Source organism: Mesoplodon densirostris, chromosome 18, assembly GCF_025265405.1.
Source record: "Mesoplodon densirostris isolate mMesDen1 chromosome 18, mMesDen1 primary haplotype, whole genome shotgun sequence".
NCBI lineage: Eukaryota > Metazoa > Chordata > Mammalia > Artiodactyla > Ziphiidae > Mesoplodon > Mesoplodon densirostris.
Genome location: NC_082678.1, coordinates 13843893 through 13862196, shown reverse-complemented (window position 1 = coordinate 13862196; position 18304 = coordinate 13843893). Strand labels below are relative to the sequence as shown.

The 18304-nt window shown below is 48.2% G+C and overlaps 1 protein-coding gene across 1 annotated transcript in view; it reads right to left on the bottom strand.

The window, feature by feature from the left end:
* CCDC57 (coiled-coil domain containing 57) overlaps positions 1-18304 on the bottom strand; it is a 108940-nt gene that overhangs the window by 15818 nt on the left and 74818 nt on the right. The window contains exons 17-18 of the mRNA XM_060082305.1: positions 14580-14699; positions 13934-14150 (exon numbers count right to left, since the gene is read on the bottom strand). Of these exons, the coding sequence (XP_059938288.1) occupies positions 13934-14150; positions 14580-14699 (337 nt within the window). The remainder of the gene's footprint in view (positions 1-13933; positions 14151-14579; positions 14700-18304) is intronic.

Genomic DNA, 18304 nt, shown 5'->3' with positions numbered 1-18304 from the left:
GTTGTGGTGCATGGGCTTGGTTGCTCTGAGGCATGTGGGATATTCCCAGAACGGGGCTTGAACCCACATCCCCTGCATTGGCAGGCAGATTCTTAACCACTGCACCACCAGGGAAGTCCCTTCCTGCCTACTTTTGAATTTATGTTTTTTATTACATTTTATCAACATCTCCACTACTGCTCTACTAGCTATACTTCTTTGTGGGTTTTGCTTGTTTGTTTGTTTTTGAATGGTTGCACTATGGGTTATGCATTTTTAACTTATCACATTCTACGCTGAAGTAATACTATACAACTTCACGTATGAGAGCCCTACAGGAGTGTACTTCCTTTTCCCTTTCCCACCATTTACGCCATTTTGTCATACATTTTACTTGTACATGTATCACAAACCCCATCATACACTGTTATCATGTGTGCTTTAAACAGCCAGTGATCTTTCAAAGAAAAACATAAGCCTATCTCCGTCGTTTACCCACAGACCCACCCTGCTGCCTCTACATTTCTGATGACCCCAGTTTTCATCTGCTGTCATTTCCTTTGCCTGAAGAACATCCTTTACTAGTTCTTGTAGCATAGGTCAGTTGGTGATTAATTCTATCTGATTTGTTTGTCTGTGAACGTTTTTATTTTGCCTCCATTTTTGAAGGATACTTCTGCTAGATATAGAATTCTATTTCAGCAGCTCCTTTTTCTTTTGGCTTAGAGACGATGATCCTTGTCTTCTGGCATGTACAGTTTCTGAAGAGAAGCCTGTCATAATTTTTATCTTCATCCATCTCCATATAATGTGTCTTTTATTTTTCTTTGACTGCTTTTAAGATTTTACTTTATCACTGATTTTCAGAAACTTGATTATGATATTCCCTGGGTTGCATTTGTGCCCATGTGTCTATCCTGATGCTTGGGGTAGACAAATTTCTTGGATCTGTGAGTTAAGAGTTTTCGTCAAGTTTAGAAAAAAATAGCCATTATTTCTTCAAACACTTTTTCTGCCCATCTTTCTCTCCTCTCTGTTAAGACTAATGGATGCTATCTTCCAGGTTGCTGGGGCTGTTTTCTATCCCCCATGTTTTCTTTCTGTGTGTCATTTTGGGTCGATTCTATTGCTATGTCTTCAAATTCCCTGTGCTTTCTTCTGCCATCTCTATTCTACTGTTAATCCCATCCAATGTATATTCTTTATCAAATATTGTATTTTTCATCTCAAAGTTTTGTTTGGTTCTTTTTTATATTTTCAGTTCTTCTTATTATGTACGTATTTTCCTTTAAATACCTGAAAATAGTCGTAACAGTCCTTTTAACGTCTTTGCTTGTTTCCTCATTTCTGTCATTTCTGGACCTTTTTCTATTGAATGGCTTTCCTCTTGGCTTTGGATCACATTTTCCTGTTTCTTCAAAAGTCTTATAATTTTTAACTGGTTGTTGGACATTTTAAGTATTCTGTTGAAATTTTGACTTTTTTTTTTTTAGAGTGTTGGGCTTTGTTTTGTAGGCAGTTAGGTTCCTCATTTGGTCATTTCAAAGATTGTTTTTAAGCTTTCCTAGGGTAAGTCTAGATGGGCCTGCACTTCAGAGACAGTGAGCTCTACAACCAAGGTGTGACTTCTCTGGGTCTCCACTGAATGAAGGCTGGAGCTTGAATATCTACCCACCCCATGAGAGCTCTGGAAATGGTTGCGCTTACAGTGCTTTAACACGTACCCTGACCCTCAAACTTTTCCGCACCCTCACCTGTACCCTATACCTTACCGTTCGTTAACCCTAACCCTAGCCCTGAACCTAAACCTAACACCAACCCTACACCTTACCCTAACCCTAACACCTTACCCTAAGTCTTTCCTTTGCCTGGATCTGTGGAGTTTTATTCTGTACATCTATGGACTAGTACACAGTAAGGACTCAAGACAATCCCTATTCAGACTTCTGGAGCTCTCTTCTGCATATCCCTCCCCCTGCTTCTCTGGACTCTTCCCTGCAACTTCCAGCCCCTCTGCCTCCCCAAACTCCAATTCCTGTTTTCTCCATCCAGGAAGGCACTGAACCCTGCCTGGTGTTCCCCTCCCTGTGCCTGCACCAGAAAGCCAGGGGGACCAGAAAGGTGCCTCATTTGTTTTCCTTCTTTCAAGAAGCACACTCCTGTGCTACTTATCTTCCAATATCTGAAAACAGTTGTTTCACATACTTTGTTTATGGAGGGATGTTAGTGTCTAGTCCTTAGCCTGGCCAGAAGCAGGAGTGACTGCTGGTCATGCTGTGGCCCCAGAATAAACATCACTAAAGTATAAGCTGATTTGGCTATATCTTAAAGTATTTACTGTGTTTTAAAAGTTATTTCAACACAAGTTTTTTCCTAAGTGGCAGGAGAAGTTGTTTCATCATAACAACTTCAGGAAAAGAGCCAACAAAGATCTATTTGACTATCTGTTTCTCAAAAAGTTTAGAGGATACTCTGTACTTCCCAAAATGTCTCAGGTTATAATAATCAGCAAAGGCAGGAAGCTGGAGTTGCTCACCTAATTCAAGATACTGCACTGCTCCCTCCTTTGACCAGAACACTGGTTCTTAGATTTCTTTGGCTGCAGTTACAGAGGATGCTGACAGGGGGTGCACGCTGGTGAACCTGGCTCTCATTCAGTCCCATCTTGAGAGTAGTAATGGGCAGAGCCAAAAGGACAAACGTGATGCTGGCAAAACAGGGCAGGACCCCTTCGTCCCCCCGGATCCTGGAACAGTTCTGGTCACGTTGCTCAGTCAGTGAGCCTCTGGCTGTGCTCCCTTGGGAAGTTCCCATTACCATCCACCCCAAGAGACCGCTGTGACAGTGGCTGCTGAGAGTGTGAGCTGAGCCTTTCTGATGGCTCGTGTTCCACCCTCACACATGTCTGGGGTGGAGGACGGCCCCTCCCCAGGCTCATGCTGGCCTCCCTCCCCATGGGTCAGCCTTGTCAGTCTCCGAGCTGGGTCTGCCATCTCACTGTGACGCACCAGGAGCCTGGCGCCCACCTTCTAGGACAGAGTCTCAGACCCAAGGAGAATTTTTTTGGTTTGCACACAGGTATGAGGACCACAGACGGGGAGAAGAGAATGTAGTATTCCAGGTGTGTTTACCCTGGAATCACAGACTGTCCTCTGAGGTGAGATTTCACCTTTTCTTATCACAAGTCCAACCACAAGCGGCTTGCTCCTTCCATCTTTCACTCAGTGCAGAGCTGGGGCATCTGAATCTGTTCTCCTGTGCTTAGCCCCTAGGTTTACTGAGAAACACAAAGCATGTGTGGGGAGGCCAGATGGTGATACTCCTGGTCTTGAGGGCATGCAGACTAGGTGACTCTAAGGTCCTGTGTTCAGAGTATGTTTCTATGTCCTCAGAGCACAGCTGGGCCGGCAGAGCCATGGCTGAATCACAATCTGCCTTCAGAGATTGGCCCCAAATGCTGTTTCTGAGTCCAATCATCCTTCAGGGAAGGTCCAGAACAGTCTCCACTCAAAAACACACAAGACCAGGGTGAGCTGGTGTCCTGGGGGCCCACTTAGCCCTATTCATAAGCTGGTGACACCCTGCAGAATGGCCCACTAACCACGAAGACGAGACTGGGGGACTTGGCGCGTTTGTTCTGCAGTCAATCACGTGTGACTCTCAGAATAGGAGAATCTCAGTTTACCTGGCAGTCATTTTATTCCCGGTCTGGGAAGGTGCTTTGCTGGAGGAAGTCCCCTGGAGCTGGAGGCCACACAGACCACGTACCACTAGGCATGGCTGGATCTGGCTCCCAGGGGTCTGTAGCTCACAGACTGAGCTGCAATTTGGTCCTACTTTGATTTTTAAATTAGCTGCCAATATTCAAAAACTGAAACATTCTATATAAAAAACAAGATTTCTATCATCTGGACCCACACTGCCATGGAAGGGTAGCCGTGGAGTGGAGTCATCAACTGCCTCTGCGGACAGGCCAGATGGCCGGGCCACCAACCCCCTCCACCGAGCACTGCCCTGCAGTCCGCACGGCTCTGCCGCCTTCACTGCCTGGTGCCCGGGGCTCTGGTGTCTGGGACTCTTCTCAGCCAGGTAGGCTCATGGGCTAGAGTCGGACAGCTTGGATTCTGATCCTGATCCATGAACTGGGGGCTGTGTGACCTTGGGCAAGCAGCCTAGCATCTCTGGGCCTGGGTCTCTTCATCTGAATGTCGAGCCCTGGCCTCCAGGAGCTGCTGGGAGAGGAATCCATTGCGGCAGGCAGAGTGAGATCCGGGCTCTATGTGAGCAAACACTGGGCTGAGAGCAGGCGGTGGTTGTTTGTTGTCTTCCTGGATCCTCAGAACAGCCTGGCAACTATGACTTAGGCGTCATCTCTACAGCGAGATCTGCATAGAAATGTTCTCACTATACAGGGCTTAAAAATAACTTTGGATTAGCAACCAGTTAACAGGCTCATGCATGCTCCATCTTAAAATCTTACGCAACCCTCGTTAAAGGAAAAATTTTTAATTTCAGGAGAAACTAATATGATTTTCAGAAGAATAAAAATTTAAAGAAAAAAACCTCAACACTAACATTGTACCCTTTAAAAACTTTATCCCCTTTCACTCCCTCATCCTCAGTGGGTGGGGAGCACCCAAGGGAAGAGTCTCCACCCAGGAGAAAGCAGGGTGCACAGCCGGACTGCTCAGGACCTTCTCAGGCCCCACAGCAGAAACGTCGGGACCGCGCTCCATGCCAGCCCCAGCACCAGCCAGGCCACAGGGGTGCTGGGCCGTGCTCAGGACACTGAAGTGGGGGAAGGTGTGTCCGGCCCCCAGGGCAGGGCCAGGCCGGTGTCTCTCTTTCTGAAGGAGTGCTCGCATTCCTCAGGAGCTTCTGCCCATTATCTGTGTGACCCCAGGGACAACCTTGGCCCCTCCTGACCTTCTTCCCTGAGGATGAGGTCAGGCCTCTTCCCTCTGGGACTCCAGGGGGTGGAATGAGGGTTGGGACTTGGGAACTCCGGCCTTGGGCGGTGAGGCGTCCTCTTTTGAAAACGGGACCCAGTAGCTGGATGGCATTGGTTTACTGTGGGAGTGGCTGCCTTAGCACAGGTGGACAGTCAACAAACACTAGCTTCTAGCTGGACTCCTCTCTTTTAAAAAACCCATTCAGGCTGCATTTATTTGTAAAAGTCATGTCCAGCCCCTCTCCGCCTCCCACGCCCAGCCCTCTTCCCAGAGCAGGGGCCACAGCCCCTTCTAGAGCACTTTTCTACCCTCTATGTCCTGACTTCAAGACCACAGCGAATATGCATTTTCTTCTGTTGCCACCTTTCACAGTCACCTTAAAAAAGGGTACAAACCTGAACGACATACAAACCACACATAAAATGGCCAATCTTACCCATCATTTAAAAACTGCAAATTAAAACCCATATTTTCACCTATCAGACTGGCAAAAAAAAAGAAAATGCTTGATAAAAATCCACCAGTATTGGAGTGAGGAAAGATGCTTTACACCCTGTGGCCATGAACATGAATTGCACCAACTCTTTGAGGGTGATTTGGTAACACCTCCCAGAGCTCAGACCACTCACACCTTTGACCCAGCGATTTCACTCCTAGACACTCACCTGACCACACACTCCCACAAGCAACCACCCACACCAGCAGACTCGCTGAAGTACTGCAAACTACAAGCGACTCGAGTGTCCGTGAATGTGGGACAGGCAAAAGGAAGCACTTACGCAGAGGACCACTGAACGACTGAAAAGATCTGTGAGCTCTGTGTCAACCAAAATGGAGAAACACCACAGACAGCACTTTACACAGCAGGAAGAGGATATGCACACACATTTAAACATATGCCTCCGTAGCCGTGGAGTGCAGAGCATGTCCGGAGAAGAGCAGGGGACAGGTGGCCAGGTGGGCAGGGGAGTGGAGACGGAGGAGAAGACTGACTTCCACTGGAAACCCTCTGCGCTGTCTTAGTTGATTTCTTAGCCACAAGGAGGTGTCACTCGTGCCGGACGAGGTCTGGAGTCCTTCTGCTCCAGTGGACGCGCCGTGTCGTGCCAACCTGGGCCGCCTGCACACGCAGCACGGACACCAGGGAGGCTGATGACTCCAACCACCCCTGGGGCAGATTCACCAATAAATGCCCTCCAGGAAGGCCAAGCGGCTGGGCCGCCCCCTCTAGGCCCAGGATCAGCTCTCCGAGGGCTGCTTTGCTGGCAGGTCAAACACCCATATTTTCTGGTACTGCCCTGGCTGAGTGTTTCCGTCCCCTCCGGTCAACCTGGATGAGTTATTTATATATGACTGATCTTTGTCATGTTGCTTCAAAATATCTTTCTAGTTGGGTTATTTTTGAGGTTAAGAAAGAATACCTTAGAAATCTGTGATTTTTAAGTCACATCTAAGGTTCTAACCTTCTAGTCATTTGTTAATAGTTCCAATTCTGCATATTTTTAGGTTTGATTTTAAGGCATCGTTTTAGTGTGTGGTCTGGATGCGGGCAGTGAGGATGGAAGCATGCCGTGTCCCCACCTTGCCGTGTCTGGGCTCTGATTTGCAGGCTCTGCTGGGGAAGGGTTTCTGCTCTGTGCCTGCCACCCAGCCATGAGGCTGGGTCTTGCTACTCCCCCTTCCCCATGCATTTTATTGCTCTAGAACTTGAAAATCCACTTATTTTAGCTTCAAGAGAAACTCTGTCCATATTTTGTTAGAATTACACTAACTGGTTACTTCAACTTGGAGAAAACATCTGTCTTTATAATATTTAATACTCCTTTGTGGGAACTTTAAACTGCATTAATTTCAACCTTTCTTCCCAACCAAATCTTTCCAAGAAGAGTCTGTCTTTCAAATCTTACACTTTTTAGACAATGCTTGGTAGTTTCTCTAATCACATGCACTTCCTGGGCCTCTAGATCCTTGAGCTGCGGACCCAAGGCCTTGCTGGGCTCCCATTCTTCCCAGTTATCTTCCTGCACATCCTGACTGAGCACCCATTGTGTACCTGTCTGTGCTGGCCAGGGGTCAAGGATCAAGGAAGATGCCCCCACCCCTACATTCTTCCAGCAGACAGAACAGAATCAAGATAAATGAGAAAAAGAGCACATGGTCTGGAGGCTAGTGCTAAGGGGGAAGAAAGCCAGGTAGGGAGTGAACTTTGGCAAGGGAGGGATTCAAGGAACAGGCAGGTGCTGGGGAGAGGAAGGTAGAGGGTGCCCACACGTGCACAGGGGTCCGCAGGTATGGGGTGGGGGTGGGGGTGTGTCCACAGTCCACAGGTGCAGGAGGGAGCTGGGCTGCATGTGTCTGGGGAGGAGGGGAGATGGGGTCGGAGTCCTCGAGCCACTGCGGCCAGGAAGCGGGGGGGGGGTGGGGGTGGGGGTGGGTGGGGGTGGGTGGGGGCGGGGAGGGGAGGGAGAAGAGGGACCGGGTACTGTCCGGATGCAGCAAGAATTAGGGTGAGAGGAGGTTGGGCATGAAGAGGCCACACCCCGCGAACCACAGATCCAGGCGGATGGAGGAGGGGGCTATAGTGGCCCTGGGATCTGGGGTGCAGTGGGGCCGAAGGTGTCAGGCTGCGGCCCTGCCTTGAGACCAGGTTGCAGCAGGACTCGGTAAGGCCGGCAAAGCGGCAGCTCTGTGCATGTGGGAGGAAGGGGGAGGACGTCAGGGAGGGGCGGGGCAAAGGTAGGAGGGGCGGGGCATGAGTAGGAGGGGCAGGGACAGGCGTGGTGGGGGGGTCAGGGCAGAGGTGGGAGGGGCGGCCCTGGCCCCACCTCAGAACCATGAGGAGTGTGGCCTTTCAGCAGGAAAACCTCCCTCCACTCTGAGAAATACCACGTAGTTATTCATGTTATTAAGGCAGATGCCACAAATTGTTAAACTCTCTCGTTATCACTTTTAACTCAGTTCATGACTGCTAGGTCTCACAGTTGGCTACTCAAAATGCGCCGAAAATGTAAAAAAAATGCAGAGGACAAGACATCCCACCTTCCAGAATGGAGCTTCCAGACTGCTTGACTGCGGACTGAAGCCCACGCAATCCTTTATCATAAATACTAACATGCTTACGTCTTAACCAGAGTTGTGGTTATCATTTAAGTCACCAATAAAGTTGTAAAAAGTACTCTTACACAAAGTAGAAATACCAGACAGGTAGTTCAGTTATGCATGCTCAAATATTCAAGATACAAGGAGAGCATAAAGAAGCTTTGTGGGAACTTAAAACTAAACTGCATTAATTTCAACCTTTCTTCCCAACCAAATCTTTCACGGGGCGAACCAAAAGCCTAGGCAGCAATGTATCATTCCTACTTTTTTACTGCAAAGTGCTGCTGAGAAGTAGCAGCTTCAACCCCTCTGTATGGGTGTCTCAGCACCTTCCCCTGCATAGACTCTGCTGCAGGCCCAGCCACAGCACAGCCCTTCCCCAGCTTTCTTGCCAAGGAACCCCAACACCATTTAGTTCCAGGCAGCAGGTTCACAGGGTCTAAGACAATCTCCCAGTGACTGGTCAAGGGACACCATGTGACCCCGGCAGCCAGTGAGATGGAAAAGGGAGTCTGGGAGCTCTGGGGAAACATCTCCCTTTCCAAAGAAAAGAAACCAAAGCAGGAGGAGAGAAGTACGCCTTCCATCTCTGGCCTTCTGACATGATGCTTGGAGCTGCTGCAGCCATCTTGGAACCTTTAGGAGGAAAGAGTCCCAGAGGAGCTAGCTGTAAGCTCATTTACCTCGGGCTTGACGTGCAAGTTCTTGGTCAGTGTGTCCTGCTGCTGTGCATGCACATTGTGTGTCGGGAAGGCTACCATGATGCTGGCCACCTTCGCTCTCTCCTCCTCATTCAGTGACCATGTGTGATTTTCTATGGTTGCCATGATGAGATAAATGTTGGGAAGCTCCTGTATGTTACTTTCATCGGGCTGTGCTGTGACTTGTAGCCAAAAGCATTTAAACGAATACAAACCTCCCCCCCAATCCAATTCCACTGCTGGGGACAGTGTTCGCAGTGACCCTTCCCTCCCCCCCAGCATGGTCCCCACTTCCACCTCCAGCCACCAGTGGGCTGTTCTCGCCCTGATCCAGGCCCTGCTATCCATGGGGACCTGCATGGCTGATGGCACCACCCACCACTACTTGTCCCTGCTTCCTCATACACCAGAGGACCATTTCACACTTCTCTTCCTACCTCTTCCTCCACCTCCTCCTCTCAGAGTCCACGGCTTTGCCTCATCCTTGAAAGGAGGAAATAAAGGGAACCGACCGGCACCTGTCTTCCCACCACCAGACCTGCTGTTGGGACAGCTCTCCTCAGGTCACTGAAGGCTTCTGCTTCTGACTCTCCTGCCTGGGTGTTTCCATGGCCAACAGCCTCAGAAGAAGACAGCACGACTCCCTCGGGGGCAAAGGCAGATATGCTTGCAGCCCACTATGAAAGATTTGGGTTCTGCCCATTTGGGGTCACTCAGCTGAGACTCTTGCCCTGGCCCGTGGGACAGGGGTCGAGGAGACCCTTGGCTGCCTGCTGTGCTGCGAGTGACAAGTCCTCCGTGTCTTCTGCCAGTGCCTGTGAGGCTGTGGCAGCTTGCTTGTCAGGTGTGGTCAGTAAGCTCCCCGTTCTGGCTGCCCATCACCTCCCTGCCTCTGGCCTGTGCTATCAAACCCCAGCCCCTTGAGCCCCCCACCCCCTTCTCTCCTGGGTTTGCCCTCCTCCCCAGCCACAAGCATCACATCTCGCCCATCTTCCCAACCTGCATATAGACAGGCTGCACTTCCACAACTTCCTCCAATATCGCTCATTGTTTTTAAAGTTTTTAAAATGTAAATTTATTTATTTATTTGTTTGTTTATTTATTTTTGGCTGCATTGTGTCTTCATTGCTGCACATGGGCTTTCTCTAGTTGTGGTGAGCAGGGGCTACTCTTCGTTGCAGTGCGCAGGCTTCTCATTGCGGTGGCTTCTCTTTTTGCAGAGCATGGGCTCTAGGTGCATGGGCTTCAGTAGTTGTGGCACACGGGCTCAGTAGTTGTGGCTCTCAGGCTCTAGAGCACAGGCTCAGTAGCTGTGGTGCATGGGCTTAGTTGCTCCACAGCATGTGAGATCTTCCCAGACCAGGGCTCGAACCTGTGTCCCCTGCATTGGGAGGTGGATTCTTAACCACTGCATCACCAGGGAAGTCCCCAGTCACTCTTTTAACTGCTGCTTTTCAGAGCAAGACATCTTTTTTTTTTTTTGCGGTACGCGGGCCTCTCACTGTTGTGGCCTCTCCTGTTGCGGAGCACAGGCTCCGGACATGCAGGCTCAGTGGCCATGGCTCACGGGCCCAGCCGCTCCGCGGCATGTGGGATCTTCCCGGACCGGGGCACGAACCCGTGTCCCCTGCATCGGCAGGCAGACTCTCAACCACTGCGCCACCAGGGAAGCCCCAAGACATCTTGACTAAGCTGTCCACCCGTTCTTCTCCAGCCCCTTTAACTGGGAAGGCTGGATGACAAGTCCACCACTCCACTGAGACCGCCAGAAGGCCATAGTGACACAGAGCACTTTTCTGCCCTGAACTTCCCTGACCTCTCTGCAGCATTCCACCCAGTTGACCACTCCCTCCCTCTAAAATCTTTTCATTATAAAAGATACCAAACTACATCAAGCACATATAACATACATGTATCGTTTAAAGAATTGTTAAAAAATAAAACAAAGAATAAAACAGAAACCTGTATACTCAGCTTGAGAAACAGCATCACTACTGCCTGTATTTGTCAATAAAGTTTTATTGGTGCACAGCCACACCGATCACTTACACATTGTCTGCGGCTGCTTTTGAGCTGCAGGCAGAGATGAGTAGTTGCAAGAGAGACCATTGGGCCACAAAGCTGAAAATACTCACTATTCGGCCCTTCACAGAAAAGTTTGCTGACACCTACTCTGGAATTTTTTTTTAGTGAGGGACGGGTGGGGCACAGTTGCTCAGTTTTTTTGCTAAAGCAAAGCAGAGCTGGAGGAAAATGCATTTATCAGGAAATAAGATGGACGTGTGGCCTGAAGAAGGCATCACCGAGTCAGCATTTCTCCCCTACTCTTCCTGTAAATCATCCCCCAAAAGAGAAAATTTTCATGAAAACTAGAGATAAAATTCCAGATGGGAAAAATGGTGGTTCTGCCAAAGGCGGTGGAAATGAGCAGGGGTGTGTGGAAGGACAGGCACTGTGGGAGGCCTCAGGAGGAGCCAGGAGGTGGGAGCACAACCCCCTGGATGCAGCATGCCTGGGTGGGAGGGGAGAGAAGCTGGGCTTCGTGAAAACGGGCAGAGATAAGTCAAGGCTGGACTTAGTTAAAAACCACCAACAAAACTGCTAGACTGGACAATGGCCCTGGCCTCATTTCCCTTATAAGTTTCCTACAAATACCTGGTCAAGGAAAAATCACCTCTTTTAAAGATGAGGGGGAACAAAGGAACAAAAGTGCTACGAGAAAAAAGGACGGAAACCAGCAAAACGACAATGAACATTCACCAAAAACTTCCGATAGAGCTGATGAAAAATACAGCAAAACGTTCCTGAATTTAAAACGTACTGAAGCAGTAGCTGCTCAGATTAATGAGCTCAAGCAGGAGGTGTGAGGAGAACAGACCAGTCTGCATCTGAGGAGACTACCCGGAGGCATCACAGGGGCGATGCTGCCGCCAGAGGGGACAGAATGCGGGCCACTGGGAGGAGGCGGCTCCTTCCGGGGGCAGAACCCAGGTTTAACAAATCCTGAGAAAAGCCACAACAGAGTTTTGGGGCTGGGCCTAAAGACTATATGGGAAACAAATAAATAAACAAGTGAGAATTACCAGGAAAACTCTGAGAAAGAAGCATAATTGGAGATCCTAAGTCAGTAGACATTACAAGGGACCAGGAAGCAGTAACAATTCAAACAGCACTGCACGGGGACAGACCAAGTCCAATAAACCAAGGCAGAGGTCCCCAACTCCCGGGCCACAGACTGGTACTGATGCGCGGCCCGTTGGGAACCAGGCCAAGCAGCAGGAGGTGAGCGGCGGGCAAGCCAGCACAGCTTCACCTGCCGCTCCCCATCGCTCACGTTACCGCCTGAGCCATCTGCATCCCCGTGCACCCCGTCTGTGGAAAGGCTGGGGAGTGCCGAACCAAGGGACCGAACAAGAGCTCCAGACCCAGACTCAAGTACACACAGAACATCTAACATGATAGTGAAAGCGGGATTTCAAACAAGTGGGGAAATGTGAGTTATTCAATAACGGGTATGGGGAGGGGACTTCCCTGGTGGTCCAGCGGTTGAGAATACGTCACGCGATGCAGGGGACGCTGGTTCCATCCCTGGTTGGGGAACTAAGATCCCACATGTTGCGGGGCAACTAAGCCCAGGTGCTGCAACTACTGAGCCCACGTGCTCTGGAGCCCGTGTGCCACAACTAGAGAGAAGCCCACGCACCTCAACAAAGAGCCCGTGCGCCGCAACGAAAGATTCTGCATGCCACAACTAAGACCTGACGCAGCCAATAAATAAATAAAATAAATATTTAAAAAAAAACTGGTGTGGGGACATTTGGATTGCCACCTGGGGTTAAAAAAAAGTTTGGTTCCTATTTCATAACCTACACAGTGATAAATTCCAAATGGATCCTGGATTTAATTATGAAAAAGGAAACCATAACTCTATTAGAAGACATCATGGCAGAATAATCTTCAATCTTGGAGTGGAAAAAACCCGAGTATGGCACAAAACCCAGAAAGGATTAAAAACAAGAACATTAATTAAATTACATAAAAATAAAAAATACGTGCATGACAAAAACCACCATAGACAAAGTCAAAAAACGAATGAAAAACTATGGGAAACTATTTGCAATTCATATCTCAGAAAAGGTCTGATTTCCATTATATATAATAAGCTCATACAAATCAATAAGAAAAAGATTATAAACCCAGTATACAAATGGGCAGAGAACTGAAGAAAAGGAAAAGGAAATGACTCAAACATGTGAAAAGATGCACAACCTCCTAACAGGAGAAATATGAATTAAAAGGACACCTAAGAGACTGGCAAAGATTATAGTTCGATGACACTGCTGGAGAGGGTCTGGGGAAAGATGCCCTCTCAGCCTTTGCCGGGTGGGTGTGAACTGGTACCATCTGATGGAGCCCAACTAACATCTTCCCAAACTGGACATGCACATACCTTTGGACAAAACAATACCCCCTCTGGGAATTTACATTTACGCTTTTATGCATGCACTACAGCACGTACAAGGTAATTCACTGTAACGTTATTGGTGATGGCAAAAGATTGGAAATAACCTAAAATGCCCATTGGCACATTGGGCACAGCAGGAAGCATTCATGCATTGAGGCTGAGAGCCGAGAATGAGGGCGCTTGCTGTGAGCTGATCCAGAAGGGGGTCCAAGTTCACTCCCCCAACCCCGGTCTTCAAACAGCCTCCCCTCCACCCACCCTGCTTACTACATCTTGGTCTCATGCAGTTCCCCCAAAGGTGACCTTTCAAATGAACTTTCCTGAGAACCTCACAGTGAGCGAGTTTCCCGGGGGCAGAGGACACGCACTTCGTGGGCTGCCCTGGCCTTGTGAGGCTGAGCAGAACACAGAACACCCGCCTGCCCCAGAGTCACAGACTGACCACAGCGCCCCCACCCTTGTGGAGTGATGGTCCTCGTGACCTGTGGGCTCTACTCTGGGTAGACATGGTGACATGGTCAGCTGGACGCGGGGCTGGGAGACACCCTCTGTCCCTGGGGGACCGTCAGGCACCAAATCAGAGGACAGGACTGCAGAATTTACAGATTCCGTAACCACAGCAGGAAGAACGCCGTGCTCACTCTGTGTGTCAGCCTGCGAGTGGCCACCACAGCTGTCCTCATGGCCAGCACCCAGACCAATGGGGCAACGGCCTTGGGATGTACGTCTTTACCTACCTGAAGGCGAGTCGTCCTGGGAGGTGAGGCCAGAAGGGCTGGATCCCAGGTCCAGTAACTTCCATGTGTCCTGGAGGGAACTGCTGGCAAGTGATGAGGACCTTTGGGTGTGGTGGCCATTTTCCTCCTGGAATTCTTGAGCCAGGCGTGGCTTTGGGGACTGGTTTTCTTTCTGAGGAGCTGATCTGCAAGTCACTGTGGAGATTCTGTGTTGCCTCTGTGAAAGAGAGAAAAGAGAATTATCCTTGAAAGCCACCCTCTCTCCCTGCCCTCCTAGGGTGATAAGACAGTGGATGTGGCCCAAGGAGGGGCTCTGGACATTAAACATGAAACATGGGGGATTCCCTGGCGAACCAGTGGTTAGGACTCTGTGCTTTCACTGCTGAGGGCCCGGGTTCAATCGGGTTCAATCCCCGGCCAGGGAACTAAGATTCCACAAGCTGCGTGGTGCAGCCAAAAAAAAAGCATGAAACACCATCCAGAGGGAGGCGAGGGAGGTGGGATTGGGGACCAGGGCCAATGCCCTGAGGTGAAGCCCTGTCACTCTGGGCAGCGGCCACCCTCTCTGACACCAAGTGCTCCAGTTCCAGGTGCTTCCTGGGCCAGGATGTGGCATGAAGACCCGGCCCTGGTGGATCCTGCGTACCAGCCCTGGCCCCTCTGTGCAGCCTGGCTCAGCATCCCTTCTGCAGACTGTCTGTGCCAAGCGGGCTTGGCTCTTTCCTGAGCGTTCGGAGAAACATTCTTTCTTGGCACTCTTAGAGTCCTGTCGTGGAAATTTAAATAAAAGAAATTCAGTGTTCGTGGGTCATTGATGGGGTACCTTACTGAGTTTTCCCTCAAGATTAGGGAGAAACGCTCTCCCCAAATTTCTGCTATGAGGGGCTTACTCGGCTCTGTGACAAGCCAAAGTGGGGAACCTGCTTGGGTTCACCGGCCAGGACAAATTTAACAGGCCTCATCATGGCAATCTAAGTACCTCCCCGCCCTCGAGGGCAACCAAGCACCTGAAAGTCACACAACCTTCCTGTGGTGCCCAGGGAGGGCACCCTGGGCCCCGCCAGGCACACAAGGGGCCCTGCAGCTCTTGTTTGTGACACATCTTCAGTGCACAACTGAGGCCACTCTGGCCCCCTGCAGCCTAAACACTCACATCTTCCCTCTGAGGGGAAGCCTGTGGAAAAACAGTCAGGAGCGGGCACCGAGGAGAACCAAAGCCCTGGACTGTGCAGAGCCCTGCACAGAGGGCCACCTGCTGCTGCCGCTTCTCCTGCTCAAGTTTAATTAAGTTTTGAATTTTCAGCCAAGTAATGCACTCATACATTTTCGTTTTAACTTTCAGTTAAACTTTCAGATCCCACAAGCCACAAACAAACAAACTTATCTAAACTGATGGAGAGTCTGTATTAGGTCAAATTATATGAAATTGCTGGTATCTGACCACTTTTGACCTATAAAATGGCAATTTTGTATGGTTCAACATAATACTAAAGCCTACAGCAAACATACTCCCTGAAGATAAAAAATGGGAAAAGCATTCTCTCTAAACCAGGACAAATGTGTGGGTGTCAGCCACTCAGTTTTCCTCCACGCTGTGTGGGGTCCTGCCCAGGACAGTGGGGTGAGAAAAGATGAATGGTGTGAGGCCAGAAAAGGAAGCAGCCCAGTCCTTACCCCAGACGCTATGTCCATCAACACACAAAACAAAGAGAAATACTGATACATGTGTTGGCATCAATCAGTTCAGAAGAGTTAATAGATACAAAATCATTTTACGAAAGTCAACTCTGTTCCAAATGACCAGCAACAGTAGGAAAGTGTAAGTTTAAAGGGATGTTGAAGAGAAACAGACTGGTACAGCTATTATACAGACTATTATTCATCAATAAAAAGATGAGCTCTCAAGCCACGAAGAGACATGGAGGAACCTTCCATGCATGTTGCTAAGTGAAGGATGCCCATCTGAGAAGGCTGCTTGTTGTTTGATTCCAACTCTGTGACATCCTGGAAAAGGCAAAACCATGAACACAGGAGCAAGATCAGTGGTTGCCAGGGGTTAAGGGTGATGAATAGTGGAGCACAGCGGAGTTTTAGGGCTGTGAAACTACTCTGTGTGACGCTATAATAGTGAGCATGTGCCATCATACACTAGTCCAAACCCGTAGAAAGTATGCCAAGAGTGACCCCTGATGTAAACTGTGGACTGTGGTGGTGACGTGTCAGGGCAGGCTCATTGATTCTAACAAATTAACCACTCTGTTGGGGGTTGCTGACGACAAGGGAGGCTGTGCACGTGTGGGGGCAGGAGGTACATGGGAACTCTCTATACTTTCTGCTCAATTTTGCTGTGAATCTGAAACTGCTCTGAAAAATGAAGCCTATTTATTAAAAAAATTTTGATAGCAACAAAAACAGATGACTATATTTTGTTGACCTCTGAAATACCTATATGTGACACACTATAAAGGATCTTCATGCATTGTCTGAAGGTATAGGCCAGTATAACAACTTGACAGTGTCATTCAACAGTATCTAAGGAAGATAAAATGTACACAGCCTAGAACACAGCAATTCTGATCCTAGGTCCATGCCCGAGAAACTTCTGCACATGAGGACATCAAAGAAATGGTTCACACCAAAGAAATGGTAACTGACCTAAATGCCCATCAATAGACGAATGGATAAGTAAATGCTCGTGTATTCACAAAATAGAAAGAAAATACACCAACTTGTGTCTAGACCTGGGGTCGGCAAAGCACAACTTGTAGACCAAATCCTGTCCACCACATTTTTAGGTACAGCCTATGAGCTAAAAATAGTTTTTACATTTTTAAATAGTTGAAAAAAATCAAAAAAGAAGAAAAATATTTCATGACATGAAAATTATGAAATTAAAGTTACAAGGTCCATAAACTTTTACTGGAGCACATCCATGCCCACCTGTTTACATATCTCCTGTGCTGGCATTCAGGACAAATGCAGAGTTGAGAAGTTGCAACAGAGACTCTGGCCCTCACAGGCCAGAATATTCACTACTTGGTCCTTTACACAAAAGGTTTGCCAATTCCTGAACTAGAGCTACATGTACAAACATATATACAGTTGACCCTTGAACAACATGTGTTTGAACTGGGCGGGCCCCCTTACATGCAGAGTTTTTTCAATAAATATGCAGTACAGGACTACATGATCCATAGCTGGCTGAATCCATGGATGCAGAACCATGGATACAGAGGGACGACTGTAAAGTTAAACGTGGATTTTCGACCACTGGTGGAGGGTCCCTCCACGATGTTCAAGGGTCAACTGTGTACATCAGAAACACAGTGCTGAATGAGAGCATGTGTACAGAACGCTGTACACACAGCTGGGTGTGATTTACACAGATTCTTCAAATATCTGCCGAGAGAGAGAAACACCAGACTCGGGAAAGTCTGAAGGGACCATGGATATTGGGGGCAGAATACTCAGAGGGGTTTTAACTTACAACATTTTGCTTATTAAGTCGGATGGTGTACACACAGGTTTCATGATATTAGTCTTTTTATCTTAGAAGTCTAAAAATACTTAAAATAAAAATAAATACATAAATAACAATATCCACCCAACAGAGAATAAATGGGAAAGAACAACCAAGAAAATTTTGTAAAGGAACAGAAACAAGGACAAGTTGTGATATGTATTTGTAACTTATTAAAGCATTACGAAGCTACGGGATTCAGAGCAGGACAGCACCCGCTCAGGAGCAGACAATTCACTGGAACTGTACAGAAAGTAAATACAGAACCCGAACCTAACAATGCTGCAGCATCAGGCCCATCGCCTACAAAGCACTGGCCTGACTTCTCAAAAATGCCAATGTTGTGAAAGACAAAGAAGGGCTGAGAAGCCGTCCAGGCTGAAGGAGACATGTGCACATACACGCGTGGGCTGCAATGACACACAGGTCCTGGACGGCCTGCTTGGTGGAGGAGGATGGCTGAAAAGAGGTGACGGGCAAAATCTGAACACAGAATATGTATTAAATTCTAGGACTGCATTAATGTTATGTTTCCTGATTTTGATCATTTATATTTTACTGCAGCTATATGTCAGGGAGTGTCCTTGTATTCTGACATACAGGGGCTCGATGTCTGCAACTTAGATAGATCTACCTATTTCTCTAAAATGTGGAGGGAGCAGAGGGAGGGAAGAGAAAGAATGATAAAGCAAATGTAGCAAAAAGTTAACAATCGGTTAATCTAAGTGAAGGGTATATGTGCTATTCTTGCAACTTTGTGTAAATTTGAAGTTATTTCAAAATAAAAAATTAAACACAAACATAAGCAAGAGTATAGATTTTCAGTACATGATAAAAATGTCAATTCAAAA